Raw genomic sequence first — 27,597 nt, 5'->3', positions numbered from 1 at the left:
TCTGAAACAGGCTGGTCTCACCCTAGTCTTGACTCTGTTTAACTAGCTGGCTCTAGGCTTAGGTAGAGCTGTGAAGCCACAGTACAACACAACCTCTCCCTTTCATCCTCATCAGCTCACATGGCCCAGGGGAAAGGCTCTCACAAGACCTAAGTTCTGTGAGCTTGCAGAATTGTAAAAGAGGTGAAGCATCCCTTTGTCTAACAGAGAAACAGTGGGAAAAAAGAGCAGTTGCTGTTGATGGAACTGATGCTTGGGAGCTCAGTGCTGGGGATCAAACATAGGGCCTTGTGCACACCAGGCAAGTGCTGTACCACTGAGCTCCATCTTCAGCAATGCTTGGGAGTTTCAGTTCTCCTTTATCCTACTGCTTATTTGTTTCTGGACAGGAATCATAACGAGCAAAGCACTAATGCCCATAATGCCAAAAGCAGTAATGCTGAGCAAGAGAAACAAGGAGAAAAATTAACTCAAAAAGTATGAAAGGTCCAGCCAAAGAATGCTAGCTAAAGAATGAGCGACTTCATATGCACACATTATAAAGTAACAAAGCTCTTGTAAATAGGGAAAGGGCAGGATTACAAGTGTTTGAGCTAAACACTATAAGGGTACCTTTCCACCCCAAAGAGAACAAACCAATGCTTTCACTCTTACTACTAAACTTCTCACAGGACGTGTTAGTATCTGTCTTCTCGTCTTTTCCAAAACACACAGAGTGTTCTCACTGGGCTCTACTCTCTCTCCATGTGTGTTCGAAGTCAGTAAGGTGGAAAGGGTACTTCCAGAATGTTATCTTGGTGCCAAGTGGCTCTGTAAGACAGAAACCCTCACGGACAGGCTTAGGAGACCGGAAGCAGCTTTCCTCTTGGCAGTTGTCATGGAAGACCCTTAGGTGTCACAATTTTCTCTGGGTGGCTATGGGAAGATCACATGCAACAGTGCCACACCTCCTTTTACCAAGTAGCTCACCAGAGGATTGCTTGCAAAAGTGAAATCCAGGGCCTTCAGTTCTTTGTCCTAACATGGTGGGAACCTTTTGACATTACAGTACTTTTCTTGAAATGGAAGCTAAAGCTATAAAAACAATAAAAACCCTCAATAGAAAAAAATGAAGAAAATGAAGGACAAAAACCAAAATTATCTAGTATATGCTGATACTAGATGGATATGATATTTAGGTATAAACATGGATATATCTCTATTTCGTACATTTCTATGCAGATTCAGTATAAAAAAAATTGAAATATATATTTAATTCCATAGGATCCCAAAGCACTTTGAGGATTTTAACTGATAAGCCAACCTCAAAGGGACTGACTCTCGCAACTAAAACACAGACACCTCTGGGGTGAAATGTGGCAACAGTTTGACAGGCAGAGCAGTAGCTTAGGCCAGAAAGGATTTATCCAATTAAAATTATGGGATGAATTTTGGCTGGCAGAATGTAATTACCAGCGTTGGAATGGGTCCAGGATCCTGAGGTTAACACCCCTTCTCTTGCCAACAACCCTCCTACCTGCCAACACTCCGAGATGGAGAAGGCTGGATCTGACATAATCGCACATAATACTGTTGTGACATCTAAGTACAATGATGATGATGTGAGAAGCATCGTGAACCTCATTTTTTTTAACACTCATTATGTTACTTATTTTTATGCCACATTAGGCTAGAAACCAAATGTCCACATAAATGTTAATTTCCTCAAATCTGTGTTTAAAAATTATAATTAGAAAATAAAAAATAGACTTAAAAATTAATGTATTCCGTCAAAGTAGTTATTTAGTGATTATTTCACTTCAAGGAACGAAATTGGATCAAAATGGTGACATTTAATCCTTGCTACATTTTAAAAAAAATACCAAAAAAAAAAAAAATCCTCAACAACAACCCAAAACACGTCCTGATTTTTGGAAGAGAAATGTATTCTCATGATTGACTGGCCTAGAAAAAAAAAAAAAAAAAGGAAATGCGTAAACGTTTGTGTTAGCTGTAACCGACTACAACGGGGTGTGCGAGGACGGCTTTTGTCCGGGGTGACCTCAGTTCATAGTCCAAGCAGGGCTCATTTGTGGGGAGGGCGGCAGCGAGGAGCCCCCTGCTGGCGTGTGATCAGCGGGTGACCACCATCTTCCCGGACGCCTAACGGCCTTGGAAAAGTTACCCGGGCAGAGGGGCCGCGCGCAGCTCTGAGAGTCGCGCCGGCTGGCTCGCAAGGCCGCGGCCCAGCTCGGGGGCGCGCGCGCGCGCGCGCGCGCGGACGAGCCCGGATGCCGGGAGGCGGGGCTGCGAGCCGGGCACGCGCGGCGACTCGCGCTCGGCGGCCGCCCTCGCGGCGGGCTTCGGGGCGCACGTTGGTTCTCCTCCCTCACAGCCGAGCAGCGGCCGAGCCCCGCGCGCCCGCTGGGTGGCCGCGGAGTCGCTCGGGAAGGTGACCTTCGGTCCACGTGACCCTAGGACTCTCCTCGTTGGAGCGCAGACCGGCGCGCGCGCGTGGGGTGGGGTGGGGGAGCCCGGGCCTGCGCGCGCCTCCGCTTCCTCCGCTTGTCTCCGGCTCTCCGCGGCCCGCGCGCTGGAGCAGGTGACTTGGAGGAATGTGGCGACCCACTGCTTCTCTTTGCACTGGACCTGCTAGTCCTCTTGGGACAGGCCTTCGGTCTATCACCGGAGTGATGGGAGGGATGGGCGGACTGGGTCTTCCTGTCCTAAACTGTCAAGGGTGGTGGTGGGCTGGCTTTGGGTCACTTTCTGAAAGTCACTCCTGGTGCCGGCGCCCTTGTCAGCTTTTCTGCGAAGGTAGATTTTTCTAACACCATCTTTGTGTGATTTAGTTGTCCACAGGGAATCAAAATGTGGAATGAGAGGATGAAGCTAATCCTTTCTTTTGCACTGTTAGGGGTTGCCATAAACACCATTTGTTAAAAAGCATAATTATGTTGGGAAAGTGCCTGATGAGACAATTAAGCTACATAAACACACTGAAAACAAATGAAAACCAGAAGACGCCCACACCCCTTGTGTAAAGCGATTTTTTTGTTTACATAGAAAAAGAGGGGTCTGAGCTGCTTTATTACAACGCTTTATTAATGTCTACAGAACCTAATGATCATATTTTCATGAAATTTCGACGATAAGATAGACGATGGCCACAAGAGGAAAACCTGCTTGTAAACTTGAACTAGCGGTGACGATCAGCCAGGCAGACAATGCTAGTGAACAGAAGCCAGTGGATCTGTCTGCGGAGAGCACCATTATTTAACCTTTTGCTTAAATTCTTAGATTTAAAGTTTGCCTTAGAGTTGGACTCCGTTCACTGCAGTATCCCCCACATAAATAACATTTCCAGACACAAAATGACCCTCGTCAAATGTTTTGTCTAGTGAGTTCATTAGGGCTGCATTCACTTTTAGATATTTAAAAGAGGCCAACGTTATGATGGCCTGATCTTTGAAAGCAGAATGATTTTCTTGTATTTTGAGATATTTTAATTCCTTTAGGTCATAATGTCATTTGAGGTATGGAAAAATTGAGTTGACAAATGCCATTCTAGAGTACTAAAAGGAATACATGCAACCTTCAAAACTTGTGTAATTCATCCATTTTCGTTGAAACGAACAGTCACATTTTTGGCATTGAGAAATATAAAGCAGAGTATGTGTCATCTTTCAGTTCAAGGCAGAGTTGTGTGAAATGATTTTAAACTGATTTAGAAATCAAAGTACAAGGAGGAGCTTTGTTAATCAAATAATTGTTATTTAAAGAGACCAAATTGGTGTCTTTTTCTTTCTCTCTCTCTTTTTTTTTTTTTTTGTGGTACTAGGGTTTGAACTCAGTGCTTTGCACTTTGGAAACAGGCTTTACTGCTTGAGCCATACCTTCAGCTGTTGGGTCTCTTTTACGTGTTTGTATAATGCCCATGTGTGGCCTATTGAGGTACTTCTTTTTTTTCATAAGAATAACTTATAAAAACCAGCATATTAAATAAACTCCCTCATTCCCCTTTTTTGCATTTCCCCAGGGAATCTAGTTTAACAAAAGGATTGTATCATACTACAGGCCTAGAAAACAGATAAGCCAAGGAAGGACATGCTTAAATTGGAATGACATGCTTTAATGAGGTTTACTTACATGATAGGGTCTGTGCTGAGTAACTGACTGGGTATTTTCCAGCGTTGTTATTACAGTCGATATGTCCATTTGTCCATGACTACTTCACATAGTATCCTGTTGGAGTCAGCCTGAGGATTTTTCCTATAGATGTTCTCTAGGAATGAAATAGTGAAGTATACATATGATTGCCTGGTTTCCAGAAAGTTATGATCTTTGTGGTTAACGAACACGGAAATATCAATGAAATAATCATTTTTCTTTTATTCTAGAGAAGTCATGTCTTCCTCCAGACTGGGGCTCCATTTGGCTGCCTGCTTACTGAATATTTCAGAAGCCAGAAGAAAATATATTGTTGAGAACATAGCAAAAGTAGCTCTTCTTGAAAAAAATGGTAGGAGCACAGATAACTGAATATTGCAGTGTTTTGATGCTACAATAATTTTTATTCTCTGCAAACTGTATCTATAGACCACTTTCTTCCTAGACTCCCCTCACCCCCCAACTGTGGTCTTGAGCTGGCAATGCTGCCTGAGCTAGCTTACCTACTCAGGTGTGGAAGATGCTCTTTTCAAATGCCTGCATATACTCAGCAGCACAGCTCTCCACATTTGTGTGTGAGTCTCAGATACAGATTGTTTAGAATATTGACATGCTCCTGAGAAAGATATATTTCCATAAACGTTTAATGTTTCCCTCATGGGCCATTTATGTGATCATTAATAGAATAAGCACAATAGTACATTATGCTTTTTATTCAGCAGATTAAATGAAAAATAAACCTGCCAAATTCCCACCACTTTTCAAAGCACTCCTGCCAGCAAAGCCCATGCTATCATTATAGCATTATTATTTCTACTCTATTTTCTCTGTATGAAGACTGTTAGGCAATTGCATTTAAGTGATGATCATAAGGTCACTTAGCAATTCAATGGTAGAAAACTGGAACTTAAGCCTTCTTATTCCCTTGGCCCGTATTATTGAGAAATGGTGCTATGTTTTTTCTACTCTTCACAAAATGTTCACATGATGGCACACAGTTTAGATACTTGTTTTTACTTTCATACACAGACATATATCACACACATACATATACACACACAGAGAAGGTATTTACAGACTACTTAAGTAGAAATTCTTTGTTATTAAGTCAATAGCTTTTTTGGCAACAGGTGAGCATTAGGGTCACAGGCCTTAGGCACTTGAGACAGTATACTTTCTTATTGTCATTTTTGATGTGGTTTTCATGAGAGAGGTGTTTTCCCCCCAGTCCATCTCTAACTAGGAACACATTTATATTAGAGTCTTGTAACTTTGAGGAGATGGAAAGATCTCTGAAAATTCCTGATAGTTGCTGACTTTGGAGTCAGTGTGCAACTGTTTTTTGTCCTCTTCTTTTTTTTTGTATACTTTTTGTGAGAAGAGCCAGGTTGGGTGGTTCTTCATTGTCAGAAACAGTACATCTAATGGGATTGGGTTACCCGTGTCTATGATTGAATGAATGTGCAGAGACATTTGTGGAAGACACACACTGATTGATGCCTGGGCCTCAACTCACAGTTTTTATCAGCTTATTAGTGGCAGCCACTCAAGTGGAATTATAGCTATTATACTCCATTACAAATACCAAACAATTTACTTCTACCGAGATTCATCCTGACAGCTCCTCCCGCCAGCCCTCATTTTTTTCTATATGCATGCTTAAGAAATTGCAGGAGAGTGTTCCATTCTTTCAGCATTTGATTCAATTGACTCTTATGAAACTGAGAATAAAAGCTTTTCAGAAGATTTAGGATGAGGATGAAAAAATAAAACACATCTTTCCTTTTAGGAGGTAGAGTGTTGAAAATCTAGATAAATAGGAGGTTGCATGACCTTGTTTTCGCTTCATCTTTTATAGTTTTAAAAATTCAGGGAAGGTAGCACTAGTTAAGAATGTGAACCTCTTATAAATAATTTAAAGGCATTTATTTTTAAGTGAGGGGAATAAAACTATATAAGCGTATTTTTTTTCTAATTAAGCAATGTGAGCACATTTAAATGGCCTTAAAGATCTTCAGTAAAGAAACCTGAGTTATAAATTTTAGACCTACACCAGGGCAGGGCCCTATTGATGCTCATTTGACTATAAGTCACATTATTAAAATTAATAGTGTAGGGCTACTATGAGCTCTGTAGTTCCTGGGTGTAACTTCTTTTTTCTTTCTTCTGAAAAGATTAGTTGTTAAGCTGCCAGGGGACAGTGGGACAAAGTATAATAGCATAGCTAAAGGTTTAATTACCGCCTGAAAACTTTTGTTCTTCACTTTGAATTTGCTTTTGTAGGCTTAAGGGGGACTTTTAAGGAGGCGGGATCAGGCTTGTAAACTTCAAAAATAACTTTGGGTTTATGTATGGCGGCCATACCAGGGTAAGGCAGCTTTCTCCTCCAGGTTGCACACTCAAGTGAGTCCTAAGCCACCAAAGCTGGAAGTCATTAACATCTCAAGGCTGTTAGTTGCCTCCAAGAAGGAAATGGTGGAGTCAGAGCAGTTTCTAATGGACAGGTGCATGCATACCTGAAACCTCTGCTCTAGGCACTAATTGGCCTAATCCTAGTTTTTTCCAGATTTCATATATTGAGCCAGGCTGTTTGATTTCTGGTTTTTGGAAGGAAATAATGACAAGGCCTACAAGACGAATTGGTAAGGCACAAAATTTAGACTGATAAAATTTTTTGTTGCTTTTGTGATTTGGGGGGCATTTTTATTAGTGTATACTAATTGTACAAAAGGAGGTTTCACTATGACATTTTCATATATATATTAGATACTTTGTTCGAATTTACCCTCCGCCCACCACGCACACATATCGCATCTCCCTCCTCCCACTGGTCCTCTTCCTATTCCCTGATAGTCAACTTTCATGACTTTTTTCTTCTTTTTTTTTATTTCACATGTGAGAAAATGTGATGCTTGTCTTCCTAAGTCTGGTTTCTTTCCTTTCCTATTTTAAAATCAGATTATTTCATTTTTTTTTTTTGTGGTACTGGGGTTTGAACTCAGGGCCTACACCTTGAGCCACTACACCAGCCCTTTTTTGTGTTAGGTTTTTTTAAGATAGGGTTCCATGTAATTAATTGCCCGGGGCTGGCTTTGAACCTTGATCCTCCTGATCTCTGCCTCCTGAGTAGCTAGGATTACAGGCGTGAGTCACCGCTGCTTGGCTATTTGATTTTTGTTGTTGTTGTTGTTAGTTTGCTGTTGAAGGGTTTTTTCAGTACTTAGATATTCTGTATTTTAACCCTATGTCAGATAAATAGGTTGCAAATATTCCCCCACTCTGCAGATTGTCTCTTCACTTAGTTGATAGTTTCTTCTGTTTGGCAGAAGCTTGTTAGTTTGATGAAATCCATTTCTGTATTTTGGCTTTTGTTCCGTATTTTTGGCTTTTGGGGTCTTATCCCATACCAATTATCTTTGCCCATACCAATTGCTTGATCTGTTTCCTTTAAGTAATTTGACAGTTGAGATCTTACATTTAAGTCTTTGATCCATTTTGAGTTTATTTCTGTATATGGTGAGATATAGGTGTTCACTTACTTTTATCTGCATATAGTCATTCAACTTCCCTAGCACCATTTAGTGAGGACCCTGAACTTTTTCCAGTGTATGTTTTTAACCCTTGTCTGGAAAAGTAATTTCCTACAAGTGTATAGACTTATTTCTGGGCTCTTTATTGTGTCCATTGATCTATGTGTCTCTTTTTTATGCCAGTACCATGTTATGGTGGTCACTATAGCTTTGTAGTATATTTTGAAATCAGATATTGGGAGTCTTCAGCTTTGTGTCCTTAAGTCTCAAGATTGTGGCTCTATAAAAAATTTAAAATTGCTTTCTTTATTTCTCTGAAGAATGTGTTTGGTATTTTGATAGGAATTGCATTGAATCAGAAGATTGCTTTGTGAGGTATGAATATTTTTAACAATATTAATACTTTGAATTCATGAACATTGGAAATATTTATATTTTTCGTGTCTTCATTATTTTCTTTCATCCATTGTGGAGATCATCCACCTGTTGGTTAAATTTACTTCTAGGTAGTATTTGATAACTATTATAAATGGGATTGTGTTCTTGGTTTCTTTTTTGTACATTTAATAGGTTTTATCATGAAATTTTCATACTCGTATATAACATACTTTGATCATATTCACCCCTCCTTTACCCTCTCTTGTCACCTGTCCCTCTCCCACTGGTCCTCTTCTTCCCAATTAGTCGTTTCTATGTACTTTCATGTCCTTTTTTTCTTTTTAAAACTATATGTCACTATTTTGGGGATTTTTTTGGTTTTTTTTTGAGACAATGTCTCACTGTGTTGCCCAGTATGGCCTGGAGGTCATTATATATCCCAGGCAGGCCTTGAACTCACAGTCTTCCTGTCTTGGCCTCCTGAGGGTTGGGATTACATGTACCACCATTCCTGGCTTAGAGTGATATGATTTGACCATTGAACAAAGAGCTACCATCTTAGACTGAGTCCAGAGAACTTTGTCAAACACAGCAGCAAGTCTGTGAGAGTTCTCTTGTAGACATTAAAATGCTTATGTCTGAGCTGAGCCATCTGGTTAAGATACTATAGGAAGTGGACATTGCTACTTATGAATTTCACACTTAGTGTCACTTTCAAAAATCATATCCCTGATTTTTTTACCAAATTAAATTTAATTATTTCAGATAAATTAAGTATTGATGCTTCATCACAGAAAAAATGTTTTTGCAATTTGTGATGCTTTCTTTACAGGGCAGAAACATCCTGAAGTATCAGTGCTCAATTTGCTGATCAAGACTACAACAGATCAGTCATTACAATAGTGGCTTCTGTTGATAAGTTGGGTAAGAGTTCAGTTTGTCTTTACATACATGTCTTTTTGGTGAAGGGTAGACTTCAGATAGACTGGAATGTTCTTTAACTATTCATGTCCTGTGTAAATCTGAATACTCCCTTTCAGAAGAGAGTCCAATACAAAACTGGATTTCATCTTTTTTCTGGGTGCATGGTTCTGAAACATTACCCATTTCCTCTTTATTGTAATGGACCTTGAGTCCACGATTTGCTAACATTCTTTGCAGAAGGTGATTACTTAACCTTCATGGTTTTGAAAAACATGTTCAGGTTTTATCCTGTGAAGTGATACCGTTAGCGTCCACCTTGACTGTGCTGATTAAGTTACTATGGGATGAAATATGCAAGACAGTTGTATTTTGGATTGGGAGCCTGAAATTTTGAGTTGGGCCATTGGTCGAAATGAAATGGGCTCTGTGTCTTATAGGGATGTTGTGAGGTTTAGTAGGACAATCTGAATTTGAAGAATCACAATTTTGTAAGCAAAAACCTATATTAATATTTCTTGATAAAAGATCCAAAATAAATTTGTTTTCAAGTTGGCAGATTGTCTTCTTTCAGAAGTTATTTTTGCTTGGCGATTGATGCACTGAGTGATAACTACTAGCAAGCATAAGACAGACTATATTGAATGCTAACACAACATGAAATGTCAAACCTGCTTTTATTTGATTGCTAACATGGTCATTCTATACTGCTAATGGAAACTGAGTAACAACATAAAACTCTTATTTGTCTGTACTATGTATTTGCTCATAATTCAATGAAAATATGTTTACTAGAAAAGAGCAAAACTAAAATAAGTATTTATGATTTTAAATTTTTAGTTTTATATATACATATAAATATGCGTATATTTTTATATATGTTTATATATTTTTTTATATATACATATAGTGTTGTATATGCATATATGTATGTATATTTATTTTAGTGGGGCTGGGGTTTGAACTCAGGGCTTCCAGCTTGCAAAGGAGGCACTCTGTTGCTTTAGCCACACCTCCAGTCCATTTTTCTCTGACTGTTTTGGAGATAGGGTCTGGTGAACTATTTGCCTGAGGCTAGCCACAAACCTCTATTCTCCTGATCTCAGTTTCCTAAGTAGATAGGATCACAGGCATGAGCCACTGGTACCTAGCTACTTTTGTAAGTATTTTAATATAATTAACTCATAAATCATTCTGAAAATAAGGACTTGTATCCGATTAATTGGAGAAAATTGATGAAAATTAAATAACCAGTTGTAAAAAGTAAAATTATTTAAGACCAATAAACATTGCATAATTCCTCTACTTTGTGGAGGAAAAGCAGGAAGAAAAGTGAAGTTCTATGACTGTTGAGAGGTAGGTTGAGAAGAAATGTTGGATCTTTTATTTTTCATTTTTTTTTTATGAAAAAACAATCTTTTGTATAGATGACAAAAGAAAAGCAACTCATGGAACAATGAAAGTCATAACTTCTTTAGATTTGATTGGAAGTTTAATGATTGTTTTTTACAATTTCGTGTTTCTAGGCAGTTCTGTTCTGGCTGCTTTCTTGGAGGCCTTCCATGCTATTGATACGGAGGTTCAAGGGGGATCCACCCTTGCCTGGGTGCAGTGGACCTGATCCCCATTTTCCCTCTCTCTGGTGTGGGAGTGGAAGAGTGCGGAGCAGTGACCAGAAGTAAGAGAAAGTTCAGAGTTGTTATTCCTTATTTGAAACTGTTTTTACAAATCCAAAGAGCTTGTGACAATCTACTCACTCCTCAACTGCCTGGGGAAAGAGGATCTTGAGGAATTTTACCAGCAACAAGCGTTTGTAGTTTGCAGTGGCACAGTGTCTTTGTGACTCATCCTTCTACTTTCCATGCCATGACATTACAGAATACTAAATGCTGTGAGATGTGGCAAAAAAAAAAAAATCATTAGTAATTTCGTTTCTGACAAATTCAAAATAGATCGTGAGGAAACAATGGTAGTTTCTAATGAGTCCCTTGGACTCTTCGGGGCAGAATGATGGCATGCTTTGCCCATCTGTGTCCTATTTTCTTGAGCAGGGGTAATGATGAGGTTGAGAAACCGCTTAAATGTTAACTCCTTCCCCTTTTCCTCTGGCTTTTTTTCCCCACGCACAACTCTCTCTAAGATTTTCTGTAGAGCCAATCTGTCACATGCATGATTTCAACCCCTGGGGTAAGTTTAATTTGGAAAATTTGAGCTACGTCACTTGAGGTGTTTTTGAGTTAGGAAAATTGGGAGAAAAAAAAGGACCTTTTGCCTGGACTGTCTAGCTGCACCGTGGTTAATTATGAGATGCAGAGGCTCATAACCTTTGGGGAAAAGCCTGCCTAAGGATAATTGCATTCTTCTCTGTATGACCTCAAAAATCCCTCTATGCTGTTGCCTCATTTTTCTTTAATAGTAAATTATCTAACACTTGGGATGTGGACTTGGGCTTTAACTGAGCTACCTCCAAGCACCAGAAATAGGAAATGAGACTTGTTTCCAAAGGAGTAACCTCATTTCTTGTGTTGCATTTTAATGTGACCTGACAGCTGAGGGGTTATTTCCCAAGGAAATTTTGGCTCAGAATTTGCTTTACTTTTGATCCAAGAAAGAGTTAAAATTCAGCATGGAGGAAAATATGTTTCATACAAAAATGAAGGGCTCAGAATTGTCCAGACCAGAATAATGATTTCAATTGTCTTCAAAACAATTACGGACAATTACATTAACTCTCAAATTAGCTAGTACACGAAGTTCTTCATACAGTGGGAATAGTCCACCCCAGATTTTCCTCCTACCTAGGAGACAGTTGAGAACCAGAGGGTCTGGACGTAGCATTTCTGCCTTCCTTTGCCCTTTTGCTTCATTGGCAGCTACTGTACCTCATGATTTAAACATGGACATTTCTAATTAAATGAGAGCTCAGCTGCATTCTTGAACTAATTTATAACATTTGATTTGAAATGTAATAGCTTCAATCTTCATCTGATTAAAAACAGTCATATACTGTACATGGTTACTATTTTGATGCTCCAACATGAGTTTTTATTTTTATATTCCCTTTTCTACACAGCTGTTCATCTAATATCATCCAAATTTTTTTAGGATTTTTTTGGGGGGTAACAACATGCTCAGGCTTTCTTATGAGGCAGACATATTCATGTTCTAAGATCCTGCTGTTTTCAGAACAGTAAGGAGGTGTTTTTCACTAGAGTGACTTCTTTCCAGGGAAACCAACTTTCACATAATCTTTCTTTGGGACAAAGAGCAACAAAGGACATCCTGGTGACATAAAAAATAGTTAATATTTATATGTGTAATTCATGTATGCTTTCTATGTAAAAATCCTTGAACTTTTTGTTACCAGCTGTAAGCTTATTTATATCTTAAGGTGTTCTTAAAGTGGGTCTAAATTGGTATTCAGTGGATTTATAAATACTGTCAACATTATTTATAAGTTTTTGTACATGTGCTTTTATGTGTACATAATAGAAACATACACATAATTTCGCAAAAAATTTTAGTTGGAGAACTTCTAGAATAGAGGAAAAATTATTAATGCAGTTGTGAGAGAAGATGTACAAAAGACTTCAGTATGGCTGGCCAGAACCTAGAGATGGGTTAGGATGGGAAGCTACTCCTGGGAATGTTAAGAAATGAGGTTCAAGAGGTCATTAGAGTTCAGATTATAAAGCTTTAGATGGTTCAGGAGTTCAAACCTTATCTTAAAGGCAGTGGAAACCATTGCAACATTTTTAAAGCCAGAAAATGGTGTGATTGGCTTTGAATTTGGAAATATCATCTTGCCTGCATGATAGAGAACAGATGTGATGCAGAAGCAGGTGGACCAGTTTGGGAAGATGATAGTGGCCTAAAATAATAGAGAACAATTAGACTCCATAGGATGTTGGAGGGTGAGGAACAAAGCAGAATTAGTACGAGAATAGGGACTTAGGGAGAAAGCATGAATACATTTTTTACATACTATCATTTGGATGTTGGATGTACAACTTAGAGCTCAAGAGAGATATAAATCTAGTTTGTGTTCATTAAATATTGTAGTTTTTTTTTTTCAATTCTTGGCTCTCATTTTCTATAAACATTCACATTTGGTATATTAGGCTATGTATCCTTACTCTCTCAGCCTCTAAAAGTTTTCCTCTTCTCCTCCCTTTCTCCCTTTCTTTTTCTTTCTTTTCTCCCTTTCATACTTATTTTTAAATCAAAATGATGCATGTGGCTATAAGTCAAATATTCTGTAGAGTTTATTGCAAAAACTCTTTAAGTACTTACCTACCCTCTTTTCTCTACCATACATAAACTTTGATTTCCTTCTGTCAGAGCTGAGCACTTTCAACTCTTCTGTTCTATTATTCATGATTTAACTCCAGATATCATACTCATATGGTATTTCTTGTTTTTTTCAGTTTTAGGCATTATCTGTTGACTTCTTACTGTGGAAGATGAGAATTTAGCTGCCTTTCCTCCTACCCCTCACCCACAAGACCCATACAGACACTTCCTGCTTCTCCTTCCTCTTAATATAATCACTAATTAATCATTAAAATTTAGGTGAATATTTAGTGGTTATATTATTGTAAGTACATAAATGTCATTTACAGTGAAAATCATTTAGGATATATATATATATTTTTACCTTTCTGCATAACTTTCTTTTTGCTGGGGTTAGTCATTACCTATTTTTTACTATTTGTTAACCTGGTATCTTGTGTATAGTAATAAGTCGCATAAAGATAGTTCACTCAATAAAAGACTGCATATACTGTGGTACATACTATATATTCTAGGTGTGGAGTTAGTGATGCCCTATAGGTTTGTGTAAGTACATTCTTATGTTTGCACAATGTCAAAAATCTCTGATGATGCATTTCTCAAAAAGTATGTTAAGCAATGTATGACTGTACTTATCATTGGTTTAACCCCAAGTTCTCTATCAGTAACTGTATCTCTCCATGCATTCCAGTAGAACAATTCATGTGTTGAGTATTCTATTAATTTTACCTTCTTAAAGAAGTATCTTCTGTGACTTTCTCACCTGTCCCAGCCCTCAATATATTGAGGATACCTGTCATCATAGGATCTCCCTTTGCCATCTAGAGTGCTCCTTTCACCTGTCTCCATGTTGGATCCCTGGTTACTTTCTCTCTCTCTTTTTTCTTTTAGTTTATGCCCTTACTTTGGTAGAATACATCCTTTAGTTGCTTTCTAGAAAAAAAGGTAAAGTACATTTTTCAGACCTTGCATATCCAAAAATGCCATTATTCTTCACACTTGTTAGTTTGGCTAGGTATAAAATTCTGTGTTAGAAATAAATTTCATAACTTTCCAGTATTCTTGTAGACATTGTGTCATTGAGTTCTTATTTCCATGTGGATGTTGAGACTTATGAAGCCTTTATGATTCCTAATTCTTTGTATTTGACTTTTCATTTCTTTCTGGAAAATTAGGAAATTTTCCCTTTCTTTAAAATGTTCTAAAATGTCTATGCTGTGCCTTTGTATGTGGTATGTGTCTTTTTTCATCCATTACGGTAGATACTTAGTGACCTTTTTAATCCTTGAGCGCTTGTTCTTCAGTACAGGACAATTCTCTTGAATTATTCCATTGATGATTTCTTACATTTTTTCAGTTCATTCTGGTATCCCTATTATTTGGATATTAGAAATGTTTTACTGGTTTTCTATATTTCTTTTATTTCTCTCTTATTTTACATCATTTTATATTTTTATAATACTTTCTGGTATATTTTCTCTACATTATATCCCAAACCTTCAGTAAATTTTTCATTTTATCTATATTTATTTCTAAGCACTTTTATTTGCTCTCTGGTTGTTCCTTATATTTTATTTGCTAAAATAATATTCTGGTCTTACCTCATGAATGCATTATCAGCAGATAATTTTGGCATTTTCTTTTTCCTGCATCATGTCTGTATACCCCCACTCCCACCACACAAATGTGGTTGCCTTTTCCTTGCCTGTTTTCCTCAGATACTGTTGACACCTGATTGGGTGCTTACTCTGAGTGCACAATAAAAAGCTGAGTGGATACTCTGTGTGTGTACATGGGGTTTATTGGATGTAGGGTGATCTGTCAGTATTTTTTGGTCTTTCCTCTGGGCTGTTGAAGTTCCCCAGGGAAGGATTTTCTAGTCTTCAGTCCAGAGTGTAGATGTAGACAGTGTCATGGTAGAGGGTTTAAAAAGTCTTAATTTCCCTCTTTTCATTAGTCAACACTGTCCCACCTGGGTTTGGTGTTCCCCAGCTAGACAGACACTTGTGTTTTGCCTCTTTTGTCTTTTGCCAGTCTGGGGCAAGGCAGTTGCTCATCTGTGTAGAGCAGGGGTAGGATATGCTTTTTAACAGATTTCCCACCAGACTTACTTTGACCTTTCTTCCCAAAGTGAGGCTGCTAATTCTGATCATTTCCAGGTGTCTGTGGTACTAGTCAAATTCCTTATCTGCTTCCCCCTTTACCAGCTGGGGTCCCATAAAATCACCTACCACTCATATATCTACTCTCCAACTTCCAGTGATGCTGCTTCCTCTATCTGTTTGTGCTTTGCACGTGTTCTCTTTATCATCATTTTCTTGCTGTTTTTGGTAAAAGTGAAAATAAACACATGGATCCACACCCCGGTCTTTACCTGAAGTCTTTACTTCTCTAGTTTTTGGTGATTTTTAATTATCTTGAATCCTTCAATAAATTCACTTAGTTTGGAACCATTGGTAAATTCACAAGAACTCTCTCCTTTAACTGACTTCTAACTCGATGTTGAAGGTTTTTAGTCTGAGTTTCTTGGGAATTCTGTAAACGTATAACATTTTCTCCACATGATTACTGTGGGCCACTATATTTCCTATATGTTTTCCATATCTGTTTCACTCACTGTTTTCCCACTTGGGAGCCAATGTCTCTGTCCCCTGACCCTTTTGTTCTTGGTCACAACTTTCAAAAGAAGAATTGAGAGGAGGTAGAAGGGAGAGGTAAGTGCAGAAGGCACTTAAGCAAATTCTTCTCACAGTATGTCAGTAAAAATGGGTCTAGCTACTTTGTAGGCTCAAAATATTCAGCTTTAAAAGTGTTGGAGCATAGCTATTGAGTTGTAAATGATATGGAGATTAACTTTTTGTTTTGTGTCATTGATCAAGTAAAATAATATTTATACCATACCATATAAATCAAGGTAATTATTTAGGAGACAGGAAAGAAAAAGTGTTAAGTCAGTTATATGAATAAAGCAATAGCTCTTGCATGGTTTATTTTTTATTTTTTTAGTTTCTTCAAATATATGAAACATTAATCAATTTGATTAGAAGCAGCAGCCTCGTAGGTGTTTTTCAGAGGATTTTATGACTTGGAGGACATGTGCCATGAGAGATTCACAGGGCATCAACACTTGTGTAGTAGTCTTGAGACCCTTTGATTACCTCATTGCAGACTGTCAAAACATGGGCTGATCTGGCAAATCAGGAGCAAATTTTCACTTCAAGAATTTTCTACTTTGATTCTCCAGTTGCTATGGAGATTGTCTCATAAAACAGCCTGAGATTTGGTTGAGATTAGTCAATTTAGGTGCTGGATTCTGATACAGTTTTTGTCACCATTGAAACTACTTTCATCACCATGGTGTAAAAACAATAGACTTTGACTTTACAGATATATGTAAACATATTTAGGACATAGAATTTAGTTTGAGAATTATAGGATAGGCCATTATATAAAAAGCTGGAAAATAGTGAGGGATCATGCATTGGGAAAGTACTTAAACTATGAAGATTGGTTGTCAGTGACTTCAATACATTTTAACTATAAGGGAGAGTTACTAGGTTGTTTTCAAGTGTGTATTACTGTGGACTTAATAAATGCAGGAGAATTGTATCTACTAGTATAAAACACAGGGACTAATAAGGAAGGAAAAGGCCCAATGGGATACTTGGACTAATCAAACCTAATCTTCCCTGATCAATTATGAATGAGCCCAACTATACTTATCCTAGCTATACTAGAAATAGCTACACTCCCTTTTGTCACTTGGGTTCTCCTGCAACTTGAAGTGCCAGCAAGTTAACACCCCATTGGACAACCCTTGACCAGTGTGTGGGTGGACCAGAGCTATTTCCTGAGATGGTCAGTTCTTAGGCTGAGAAGCAGGATCAAGTCCCAGTTGCTCACAGCTGTAACAGGCATGATAACATACCCTTGGATTGGATTTCCCTCCTTTGTCTCATTCTTGATATTTATTGAGTAGAGTTTATTGAATTATCAACAATAACAAATGTCCTATATGAATCTATTAACTTGGGTAAACAGGTAGAATGTCTGAAATCTTTATTACCTGTCTGTATACTTCTTGAGATTATTTTCCTAGTCTAAAAGTCATGTACAAGATTTATAGTTAGAAATTGGTGGGGGGGGGGGTGGGAGGAGGCTCTCTACTTCCCCTGGCAATTACTTCATCTAGGAAAAGGGTCTCTTGGAATATTCATAATTAGCTGTAGGTCACTATGGAGGACATTAAACATTCACCCCTAACTAGTAAATGTAGCCCTGGGAGACCTTAAAGTTAGGGGTTTTAGATTTTTGATTTTCAGTTGTTATTTACAGCACTCAGAGATTGGTACTTTATGCAGTTGATGATGGTATTTTAGAGAAAGTGGACCAAACAGGGGAATTTACAGCAGGCTATTGAATACCATGCTGATTTTTTTAAGTCTAGGTTCCTCAACTTGGTTATCTTTTCCTGAACTACTTTTCCTTTTTTCATCCCTCCTTCCTGTGTTGAGGCCACTATGATAAGAAAATTTGGAAGCACTGACATAATGGTATTAGTAGCATTGATGGGCCTGTAAGATTAAGCACAAAAACCCAAGTCTCTTCACACTCTGGTACCTGCATACCCATCTGACTGGTCTCTGTTGGGAGGAAAGGTATACTGCTCAGGGGATTTAGAGCATGTGACAATCATAGTGACAACAACATACGGTTATTATATTATGACATTATATCATTGAATTTGATAGCATTTATATATAAAATAACTCATTCTCCAACTTTAGCTAATTAAAAATATATAGCAAGATAATATCTTGAGATATTAATTATCCTTGTCTTTCCCCCATAGCCTATGCATTACTATCTGAGTTATCTAACTTGAGGTAGTTATAGTGTTGTCATAATGAGAATGAAGAAGTAACAGTCAGTGTTCATGTTTGAATTTTTGATAGTCAAAAACAAAGGCCTTGGGAAAGCAGGATACAAAGATTTATACCATGGCATTATAATTAGAAAGATAAAAGAAAAAGAAGACCCCTCACTTCTCACTCCCTGCTCCCAGAGAGATAACAGGATGAGAACTAGGTTTAAGAGAAGGGAATGATAAATAGTCTACTCTTTCTTTCTCCAATTTTGAACTAATTCCATGGAAGAGAAAGGCAGATGGGAAATGGAAATACTACCTTTATTACTGATAAGACTAACATTGGTGTCTCAGCTTCCCAGCCAGAGAATTAGACAAACTGATTCAGCTAGGCACAAACAGCATTAGACAGCTCAGGCTCGGTGCTGGACAGCTTTATGGCAAGGAGGGGTTGACTGTAATGTGTGTTGCCAGCTAGCAATGAGCTCTGAAGAAGGAAGAAGGAGGCTGGGATGGGCCTATGTATATCCAGATTCTCTCCCAAACTTCAAGGCCAATGTATGAAGTTATTATGGATGAGGTGACAAAGTAATAGACTGGGTGACTTAAGCAACATAAGTTTATTATTTCATAGTTGTTATCATAATAAATTATGATATAAATTATGATATAAATAAATTATTATTTATTTATAATAAATTATACATTTATTATCTCATCATTCAGGAGGCTAGAAGTCTGAGATCAGGGTGCCAGAAGGGTTGATTCCTTCTGCACATTGTGAGGAAGGATCTGTTCCATCTTGCCTTGAACACAGTCTGCTTCATGTTCACATCTTGTATACTATCTGTGGCCAAATTCCCCATTTTTATGAGGACATTGGTCATATTGGATTAGGACCCCAACCTACTCCAGTATGACCTCATCTCAACCAAATGTATCTGTCGTGGCTCTATTCCCAAATAAGGTCACATTCTAAGGTTCTGGGGACTAGGACTTCAACATATGACTTTTGGGGGGAAATAGTTCAACCTATAACCGACAGTAAGACCAGCAGAACTATCTCTATGTGGAAGGAAACATCAGTCATGGACAAGAAGCAATTTTCTTCAAAAGATGATTGAAAGAGGTAGGAGAGGAATATGTGATGGACATTGCTGAAAAGTGGTGAAGAGGAGAGGGGCTGTGAGAAGGGAAATGGTAGGACTTGACTTTTGGGGGTATCAATGGTGAGAGGTAGGGCCAGCCAGGTTTGAGATTACTGAGAGATTGCTGAGCATTGTCCATGGCCAGTGGCCAGGAAGATGCTTGGGAACTAAGCAAACACAAGGAAATGAAGCTAACTGATGCGAAACATTTACTTGCCAATTTGGGGAGCATTGAATGAGACAAAGAGGCAAGTTAGCTGTTTGTTGTTGTGGGGAGAGGGCTTCATGTTGAAAGCTGTTTACACATTGCTGCTATGTGGTTCTGGAACAACCTGGCCCCAGCATAGGAGAACTGCAAGGTGCTATGAAATCCAAGAAAGAGAGGAAGCCAGAATTGTAATTGTACAAAGTACACTTTATTGGGGAACTTGCTAATATCAAAGAGTCAGGCAAGGGCTGGTGGAGTGGCTCCAGTGGTATTACACCTGCCTAGTAAGCATGAGAATCCAAGTTCAAACCCCAATACCACCAAAAAACAAAACAAAACAAAACAAAACCTCAGGCACATTTCTGGCATCAGGGGCTGGTTGTAGAACTCCACGTAATCATTTTGACTATTTATAGTTTGCTGGGAAACCATGCAGGAAAAATGAACTAGGTTTACTCTGGGGCAATCAGGTGGTCACAACTCAAGATGGCTATAGTCACATTAACCTGAATCCATTACAGTTGTTCAGCAGAAGGATTCCTGGCATCCCCAAGGCTTTTCTATGTCCCATCTGAACTCTTCTTTGGGGTGGGAGTGGGAAGGCTCCTAGCTTCTCTATAGCCCCTGTGAAAGAAAGTAAGAGGTTCTCAATGGAGTGAGTACTGTTGTGAAGTGATAGGCCCACACCAATCTTACCCATGCAAGACATATGAATGTGTGGAGGTTTTTTTTTATCAGCATGAGTTTCTAATCAACACGAATGTACCAATAACATTACATTGAGTGGCTAGATAGGGAAGCCAATGGAAGATGGCGAAATAAGAATTCAGGGGCTGAACAACAGGAGTTCAAGTCCCTTTCTTTCCAGCTGACTTTAGAAAATATTTTGTCTCTCTTTCAGTCTGTTTAGCTTTTGCATCTATAAAGTGGGAGAATAGTATCATCCTCTGAGGTTGGTGCTCTGCCTCCCATCAGTCATCATTATTTTTAGTGATTCTTTATGGTCTGTGGAGGCAATGCTGCGTGGCTGGGGCCCACTGCTTCCTTCACCTTAAAGACAGTGGATCCCTTTTGTTTTATTTGTCAAGATTCCAAATAAGTACCTTTTGAGAAAAGGGATTGCATGACAAGATGGTAGAAAACCAGTTGAGCAGGAGCTCTCTGAAGTGCTTTCAGTTCTAAAATTCTGTGTTGTATAGCACACAGCTCCTCTATTCAGTTCTTTCTTTCTTTTTTTATTTTTTTTATTCATATGTGCATACAATGTTTGGGTCATTTCTCCCCCTTTCCCCCTGCCCTTTCTTCCTCCCCCCGCCCCCTGCTCCCTCCTTTACCCTCCTTACCCCTCGCTACCCGGCAGAAACTATTTTCCCCTTATCCTAATTTTGTTGAAGAGAGAGTATAAGCAATAATAGGAAGGACCAAGGGTTTTTGCTAGTTGAGATAAGACTAGCTATACAGGGAGTTGACCTGCAAGTTAATTCTTCTTGAACTAACCTTTTCTCTAGTTCCTGGCCTCTATCAGTTCTTCATTTGCAAAATGATATTCAGTAGCTATCTTAGAGAAATACCTGAAAATAATTGGAGATGTGTTTATGAACATCTTGACATTATTGGAGTGCCTGTTTTGTTTTCATCTCCCAAAGTAAATGCTGTCATGTCTTCCCCCAACAGAGCTGGAGCCATGAAATCTGTACATGACACAGTTAGAGAGAACCATAGGAAAAATTAAAACAAGTTAGTGGGTAAAGTATAAGTTAATTATGTTAGGTCATTTGGGAAATTATCATTCTTTAAATAACAATAGAATGTCTGCACAAGGTGGTAAATATGTCAGCATAGGCCCTGTAAATAATCAGCTTTTGGAATACATATATAAAATATTTTCCAAAATCATATACTTTGATGAATACCTCTACCTATATTTCCATGAATGTATATGGATATTAGGAGTTTGGGGCACATTATTTTCTGTTTATAATGAGGAAAGAAGGTAAGTTCAAAGTTTTTCATTGTATAGCTGGAAGATAGACCTAGAGTATGAAGAAGATTACTATAGTTTTTCATCAAGTCAGCAGCAGGACAAATGATTCCTCACAACCATTTATTATGTATTTATTTATATTTTATTATATAATTGTATTGGGAATGCATTTTGAAATTTTTTGATACAACCATTTATTTATTAGACTTTCCTTCAATTTTCTCTTAATTCTTTTTCAAAATTTTAAGTACTACAAGTAAGGTTAGAATTCACTTTTGATCACCACTATGATTCTTGGTTTCCTGATTACTTCCTGCCAAGTTAAGCTATAAATATGCTATGCCTCAATTCAGAAATTTCCCATGCTTTTATTTATATATCTATATATGCTTGTCCCTCAGTGTACACTGGAGAGTGGTTCCAGGGCCCCTTGTGGCTACCAAAATCTGTGGATACCCAATCCCCTTATACAAAATGGCATGGTATTTGCATATGCTCTAGGCACATGCACTTGTATACTTTAAGTCATCTCTAGATTCCTTATAATATCTAATACAATGTAAATATGTGTTATATATATTGCTTAGGGAATAGTGACAAGAATAAAAGTCTGTACATGTTCACAGATGCAGTTTTAAAATTTTTATTTTATTTTGAACCAGCATGCATTAATGTGAGGCCCTCAGTTCCAACCTCGGTACCACTAAAACAATAAACAGCAGCATGCATTAATAATGCAGGTGATTTCGTTGTGATAATTCCATACGCATATACAGTGAATTTTGACCAAGTTCACCTCTTCCATTATATTTCCATTCATCCCTCTCTTATCCCCCTGCAATTTTTAATTAATATTTTTGATCCAAGGTTGGTTGGCTCTATGAATGTAGAATCCATGGATATGAAGAGCCTATTGTATACCCATAAATCCAATATAGAATTGCTCTTATGTATTTGTATTCCATATGTTATCATACTATAACTTTTTTACCCAGTAAGGTATCTTGGAAATCTATTCATGGTATTACATGTGGATCTAGCCCAGTCCTTTTAACTGCTGTATAGTTATTATAGTATGAATGTATCACATTTTATCTATTCCCCTATGTGTGAACATTCAGATTGTTGCCCACTTTTCCTGGTACAAATAATGCATCAGGGAACATTCTTGAATAATCTCTTGTGCACAAATGCAAGGACTTCTCGAGAGCAAATACAAAGGGATGGGATTGCTAATTTGAAACATTTTTAAACTGTTACCAATTGTTTTTACATGAAAATCAATCAAGTGGTTCTCCTGACTTCCTTCCCATAATAGGTGACACATTTTTGTTTGCTTTTTATTTTTTACTGCCATGCCAATAGTAAATAGAAAACTCAGAGATGCACGTGACATTCCTTTGTCTTAGCAAGGCCTATTCATTTAGAATCATAGCTGTTGTTATCCTATCATTATTTATAAGCTTATTTGTTCTTTTGAAATGAAACATGACAGAGTACACAGTAGCATCTAGTGTTGTACAATGGGTTTTGTTTTCCCCTCCTCAAATTATTTTCTGCTACCTCAAGAAAGAACAGGCAACCAAATGTGTCAGTAGAAATGCAATTTAGGAATTGCACTTGGTTCATTTTTCAGCCTAATGTTTCTGCTCTTTCATCATAAAGATCAGCTGCATTTTATTTTTTTCCCAGTTCCTTAAAATAACATCCAGTTCTAGTCAGCATGTTTAATGTACTTCTCAATGATGTTCTAGCACAATAAATTTTGTATCTCGTGCATGTGTACATATGGTAAAAATTTCTTCAAGTCCTAGCCATGTGGGGGAGGAATATTGCGGTTGCTTTGTTAATGCAGTGTTTGTGTTGGAGCGGGTAAGGCCCCGTGCATTAACGCTCAGCACTGGGCGTAATGAGATGGCTTTGATGGTGGTGTAAGTCTAGTGGGATGGTCACAGCTTCACACTTCAAAGCCGAGCATATGGGGTGAATACTGGTTAGCTTTGTACTCTTTGAGGATGGTTGGGAGACAATTCTTAACAGCTCTGTTTAATGAAGACATTGGAAAAGAAATGTTCTATCTTTAAAATAATTTTGAATTGCAAAGAGAGAAATTTCCACACCCCCTTCCATACACTAAGAATAATTTTTCCTAGTCTGCACTTAATTAGAGGCAGTGCAGCATCCCTGCTATACCGTATTTTCAAATGCCGCTCTTTTAAAACTCACTGTAGCAGGATTAATCGGCCAGTTTTATTTTAGTTATGTGTGTGGATTTAGGCAAAAACTTTTAGGGCTATCTGTTTTACCATTTGAGAGATTTTTATCGCTTCTGGTAGAGAATTTTCCTCTCTTCTCATTAAAAAAATACATAAATAAAAAATCAGCGAAACAAAAAACTTGGCTATATTAAGTGAGCTATACTAAAACTAGAGGATGCTTATAAGATTTCAAGTCTAGCACCCAGTTTAATTTTTAGATTTTGTGCGTTTTTTTTTCCTCCACTTGATTTGAGTCTGAGGTGCTAAGGGTTGGAAAATAGTCTTTTTGATTGGTATGTGCTTATGAAAAGATTTGATACTTTTTTAAGTATCACTAGAGTTCTTCTTTAAGAGTATTAATGACAACACATTCATGCAGAAGGGTAGCGGAAAGAGAATTTAACTATTCCTAGAGGAAAGCAAGTGATAGACTTGAGGTTTTTTCCTAAGTTGTGCATTTTGGCTGCTATCAAAAATGTGACAAAACTAAACTTATGGGTGATGTTCCTTGAGCTGCTGAAACACAATTCTGTTCAACAGTGAAGTTTCAACTCCATTTACATCAGTAATCTTAAACTGCCCCTGAAAGAAGCAAAAGCAGAAGAGAAAAGAATGGTATTAAATACTATTGTGGACATATAATGTGTGCTAGTGTAAGACAGGTACATTTAATCAAACAGGTTTTTAAATATTATCTTCATATACTCCTCTTATTATTGCCTATTCTCAATAAAATACTACTTTTTGGCAAAGAAAAGGTGTTCGTGTTAAGGATATGAAACTAAAGTTCCTTATTGTATCAAGAAACCTCTCAAGGCATTGATTCTTTTTTTGCAAAGAGCAACGTAACTGAATACAGAGAAGTCTCTAAAGTTAAGAGTGAAAGTGCACAGTGTACATGCATAGCAATCAGTTTTTAGTTAATAAGGTCAGTCATGGAAGCCATGCAATGTTATCATTAAATCGCCTTTTAAGAATATAACTAGAGAAAATGAAAATATCAGAACCACTGGTAATAGCCATGGGAATGCATGTCAAAAAGAAATATTAAAAAATTGGTCTTTTAATAAAGAGTGACTCAGGAAGCTGCAGAGTTTTGCTTTGCCAGTGTCAAGACGGCATCATCTGTTGAGCATCATACTCTTTGTGAACAAGGAGATTCCCATGTATGCTTCCTCTGACAAGACCGACTGGCTTGCTACCCCCCAGGTTCATGTGGCTTTTCTTCTGCAGGTGGAACCACTGTTCCAAGGACAGCAATCAGTTATAAACAAAATGGCAGAAAATTGGTCCCATGAGTTCCACAAGGCCCACAATGTACTCTCAGTGGTATTGAATCTCATTCTCATTTTTTAGATGGTAAACCTGACTCTCATGTGCAAGTTGGTAATGGATATTGATTCCAGGATTGCAAAGTGCTGAGGCGTCAGTTAATTCAACTTAACAACCATTTGGTATGAAACTACAAGGCACTGTGTTCAGGGCTTATGAAAACTGGAAGGGGGAACAACCCTCCTCAATATCTAATACAAGTAGATTAGATTTGATGGTATAAGTAAAAATAAATGAAAACTCTATAACATGACATGAACACAGTGGGGAGAAATGAATCCCAGCAGGAGAGCAGAAATGTAAAACAGGAGTTCTTGTTTCTTACAATTCACTGAGAATGTGTAAGTTGCAGCTTGAAAACCTGTGACTCTGTGGCAAACGTGGAACACACAGCTAAGACCACTACAGTTAGTATGGCTTTCAGCAAATGTGCATAGTACGGTTGCTTTAAGTAATAATGCCATTTACTTGAAGACTGATGAAACCTATAGGTTTGACCTTGAAGTGTTCAGTTTTTTGTATTCTTTAAGAGGCTATTTTATTTGCATATGTGGACATTGAAATTACAGGGGATGATTTTTATGTAGACACATTAAAAAAATCAAATGATATTAACACTAGCTCTTTTGAATATGTAATGTATATCATAAAATAGATTGTTAAGTAATCTTCTAAATATGAGATATTTCCTTGAAAGACAGGCTATCCAAATTTGTTTTTCAGCAAAATTACAAATCTCTACCTGCCAAAGAGCCTCAGGTTGCAATCATAAGGACCTACCTTTGGTAGGTAAATATCATTTGATCCTGATTGGCTCATAATTCTAAGGAAATCATGAAATATTGCATTTTCTTGCTTCGTTAGAAAACAAAAGTTAAGTTTGAGTCTTTGTACCATGAATTTATGTAGAAGAGATAATTGAAGAGTCATGTTAAAATATTCAGGAATTAGCTGGGTACTCGTACCTCATGCCTGTAATTCTAGTTATGTGGGAGGTTGAGATTCAGAGGATTGAGGTTTGAGGCCAGGCCAGGTATATAGTTCTTGAGATCCCATCTCCAAGATAACCAGAGCAAAATGGACTGGAGGTGTAGCTGTACCTGTAGAGTGTGTGCTTTGCAAGAATAAAGCCCTGAGTTCAAAACTCCAGACCCCCCAAAAGAAAAAAAATTGAGGAATTTCTAGGAGGTAGGCACCTGCCAGTCCAGGAGGGTATTCAGAACTTTCAGAATCCAGAACAGTGGTGTAGCTTGCAGAGGGGTAAGGAAGCTAATATTTGCTGAGTTACTACTGTGGATCAGACATTGAAATAGATGCATGGTATGGCCGTAGATTCCATCCTATTGGATAGTTTCTGTTTTCTCCTTACTTTCTGTTATTTTTCTCTCCTTTCATCTCCCTCTTTCTTTGCTTTACATAAATAATTTTAAAGTGAATCCCATGATCATGTTATTTCACCCCCTGCCTGATTAATATACATATCTGAGTAATGTGGGCATTTTCTTATATAACCACAATGCCACTGTCACACCCAACAAAATGATAATTCTTTGTTACCACTGATAGCCAGTGTATGATCTAGGCAAACATATTTCTATGGTGGGCTTGTTTGATTTGACTTCTAACACGATGTGATGGTTCATCTTGATTGTTAACCTCATTGGATTATGAGAGAGTGTAGTCAAGCACACCTGTGGGTGTGTCCGAGGAGGCATTCCTAGAGATGATTAACTAGGGGAGGAGGACCACGCTGATGGTGGGAAGCACCAACAGATAGACTGGGGGCCCCCAAATGGCATAAGAGAGGGAAAAGGAGGAGCTGCCTAGCACAGGCCTCCCCTCTGCTTGCTGGGCCCTGTAGGTGAGGAAGGTTGCTTGCTCTGCCATATGCTGCAGCTGCCATGATGCTCTGCCTCCCTGTCGCCCATGGCAACAGAGCAAGCTGTCAGAGACTGAAACTGTGAGCCAAAGTACATCTTTCTGCCTTTTAAATTGTTTCTCTCAGGTGCTTGTGGTAGAGCGTATTCCTAGCAAGCACAGCACAGTCCCCTAGTTCAAACTCCAGTATCGCCACCAAAACAAAAACAAAAACAAAAAACAAAAAACCCAAAAAACTAGTTCACATTGCTCTTTTCCTGCCATTTACTTACTGCAGAAACTGGCTCAGCAACAAAATTTCCACAAATCTACATCTGTCTGTCTGCTTCCTTGTGCTCTTGTTTACTTTGTATTTATTCCTCATATTTCCTGTAAACTGAGTTAGTTCTAGAGACTTGATTGGACAGAAGTTCAACTTTTTTGGCAGGAATTCTCCAAAAGTAGGCTGCATGCATCCTACTGCATCATTACCATGTCTTAGTATCTCGCTTGTGGTGATGTAGACATCAATTGCTTTTGTCTGCTATTATGTAGTTCCTAATTGACGTGTGTGTGTGTGTGTGTGTGTGTGTGTGTGTGTGTGTGTGTGTGTATTCAACCTAGGTCCTTGTGCATGCTAGCTAAGCATTCTACCACTTGAGCTATACCCTC

The 27,597-nt window shown here is 38.1% G+C and overlaps 1 protein-coding gene across 1 annotated transcript in view; it reads left to right on the top strand.

The window, feature by feature from the left end:
* Nucleotides 1-2,322: 2,322 nt before the first annotated feature.
* LOC109700344 (glutamate formimidoyltransferase) overlaps nucleotides 2,323-27,597 on the top strand; it is a 60,354-nt gene continuing 35,079 nt past the window's right edge. Inside the window, 6 exon segments of the mRNA XM_074071344.1 lie at nucleotides 2,323-2,431; nucleotides 4,380-4,501; nucleotides 8,890-8,922; nucleotides 8,925-8,981; nucleotides 10,505-10,561; nucleotides 10,564-10,656. Of these exon segments, the coding sequence (XP_073927445.1) occupies nucleotides 4,387-4,501; nucleotides 8,890-8,922; nucleotides 8,925-8,981; nucleotides 10,505-10,561; nucleotides 10,564-10,656 (355 nt within the window). The 5' untranslated portion in view covers nucleotides 2,323-2,431; nucleotides 4,380-4,386.

This window comes from Castor canadensis, chromosome 4 (genome assembly GCF_047511655.1).
Source record: "Castor canadensis chromosome 4, mCasCan1.hap1v2, whole genome shotgun sequence".
Lineage (NCBI taxonomy): Eukaryota > Metazoa > Chordata > Mammalia > Rodentia > Castoridae > Castor > Castor canadensis.
The sequence above is the reverse complement of the archived record's forward strand: the minus strand, read 5'-3'. Positions and strand labels throughout refer to the sequence as shown.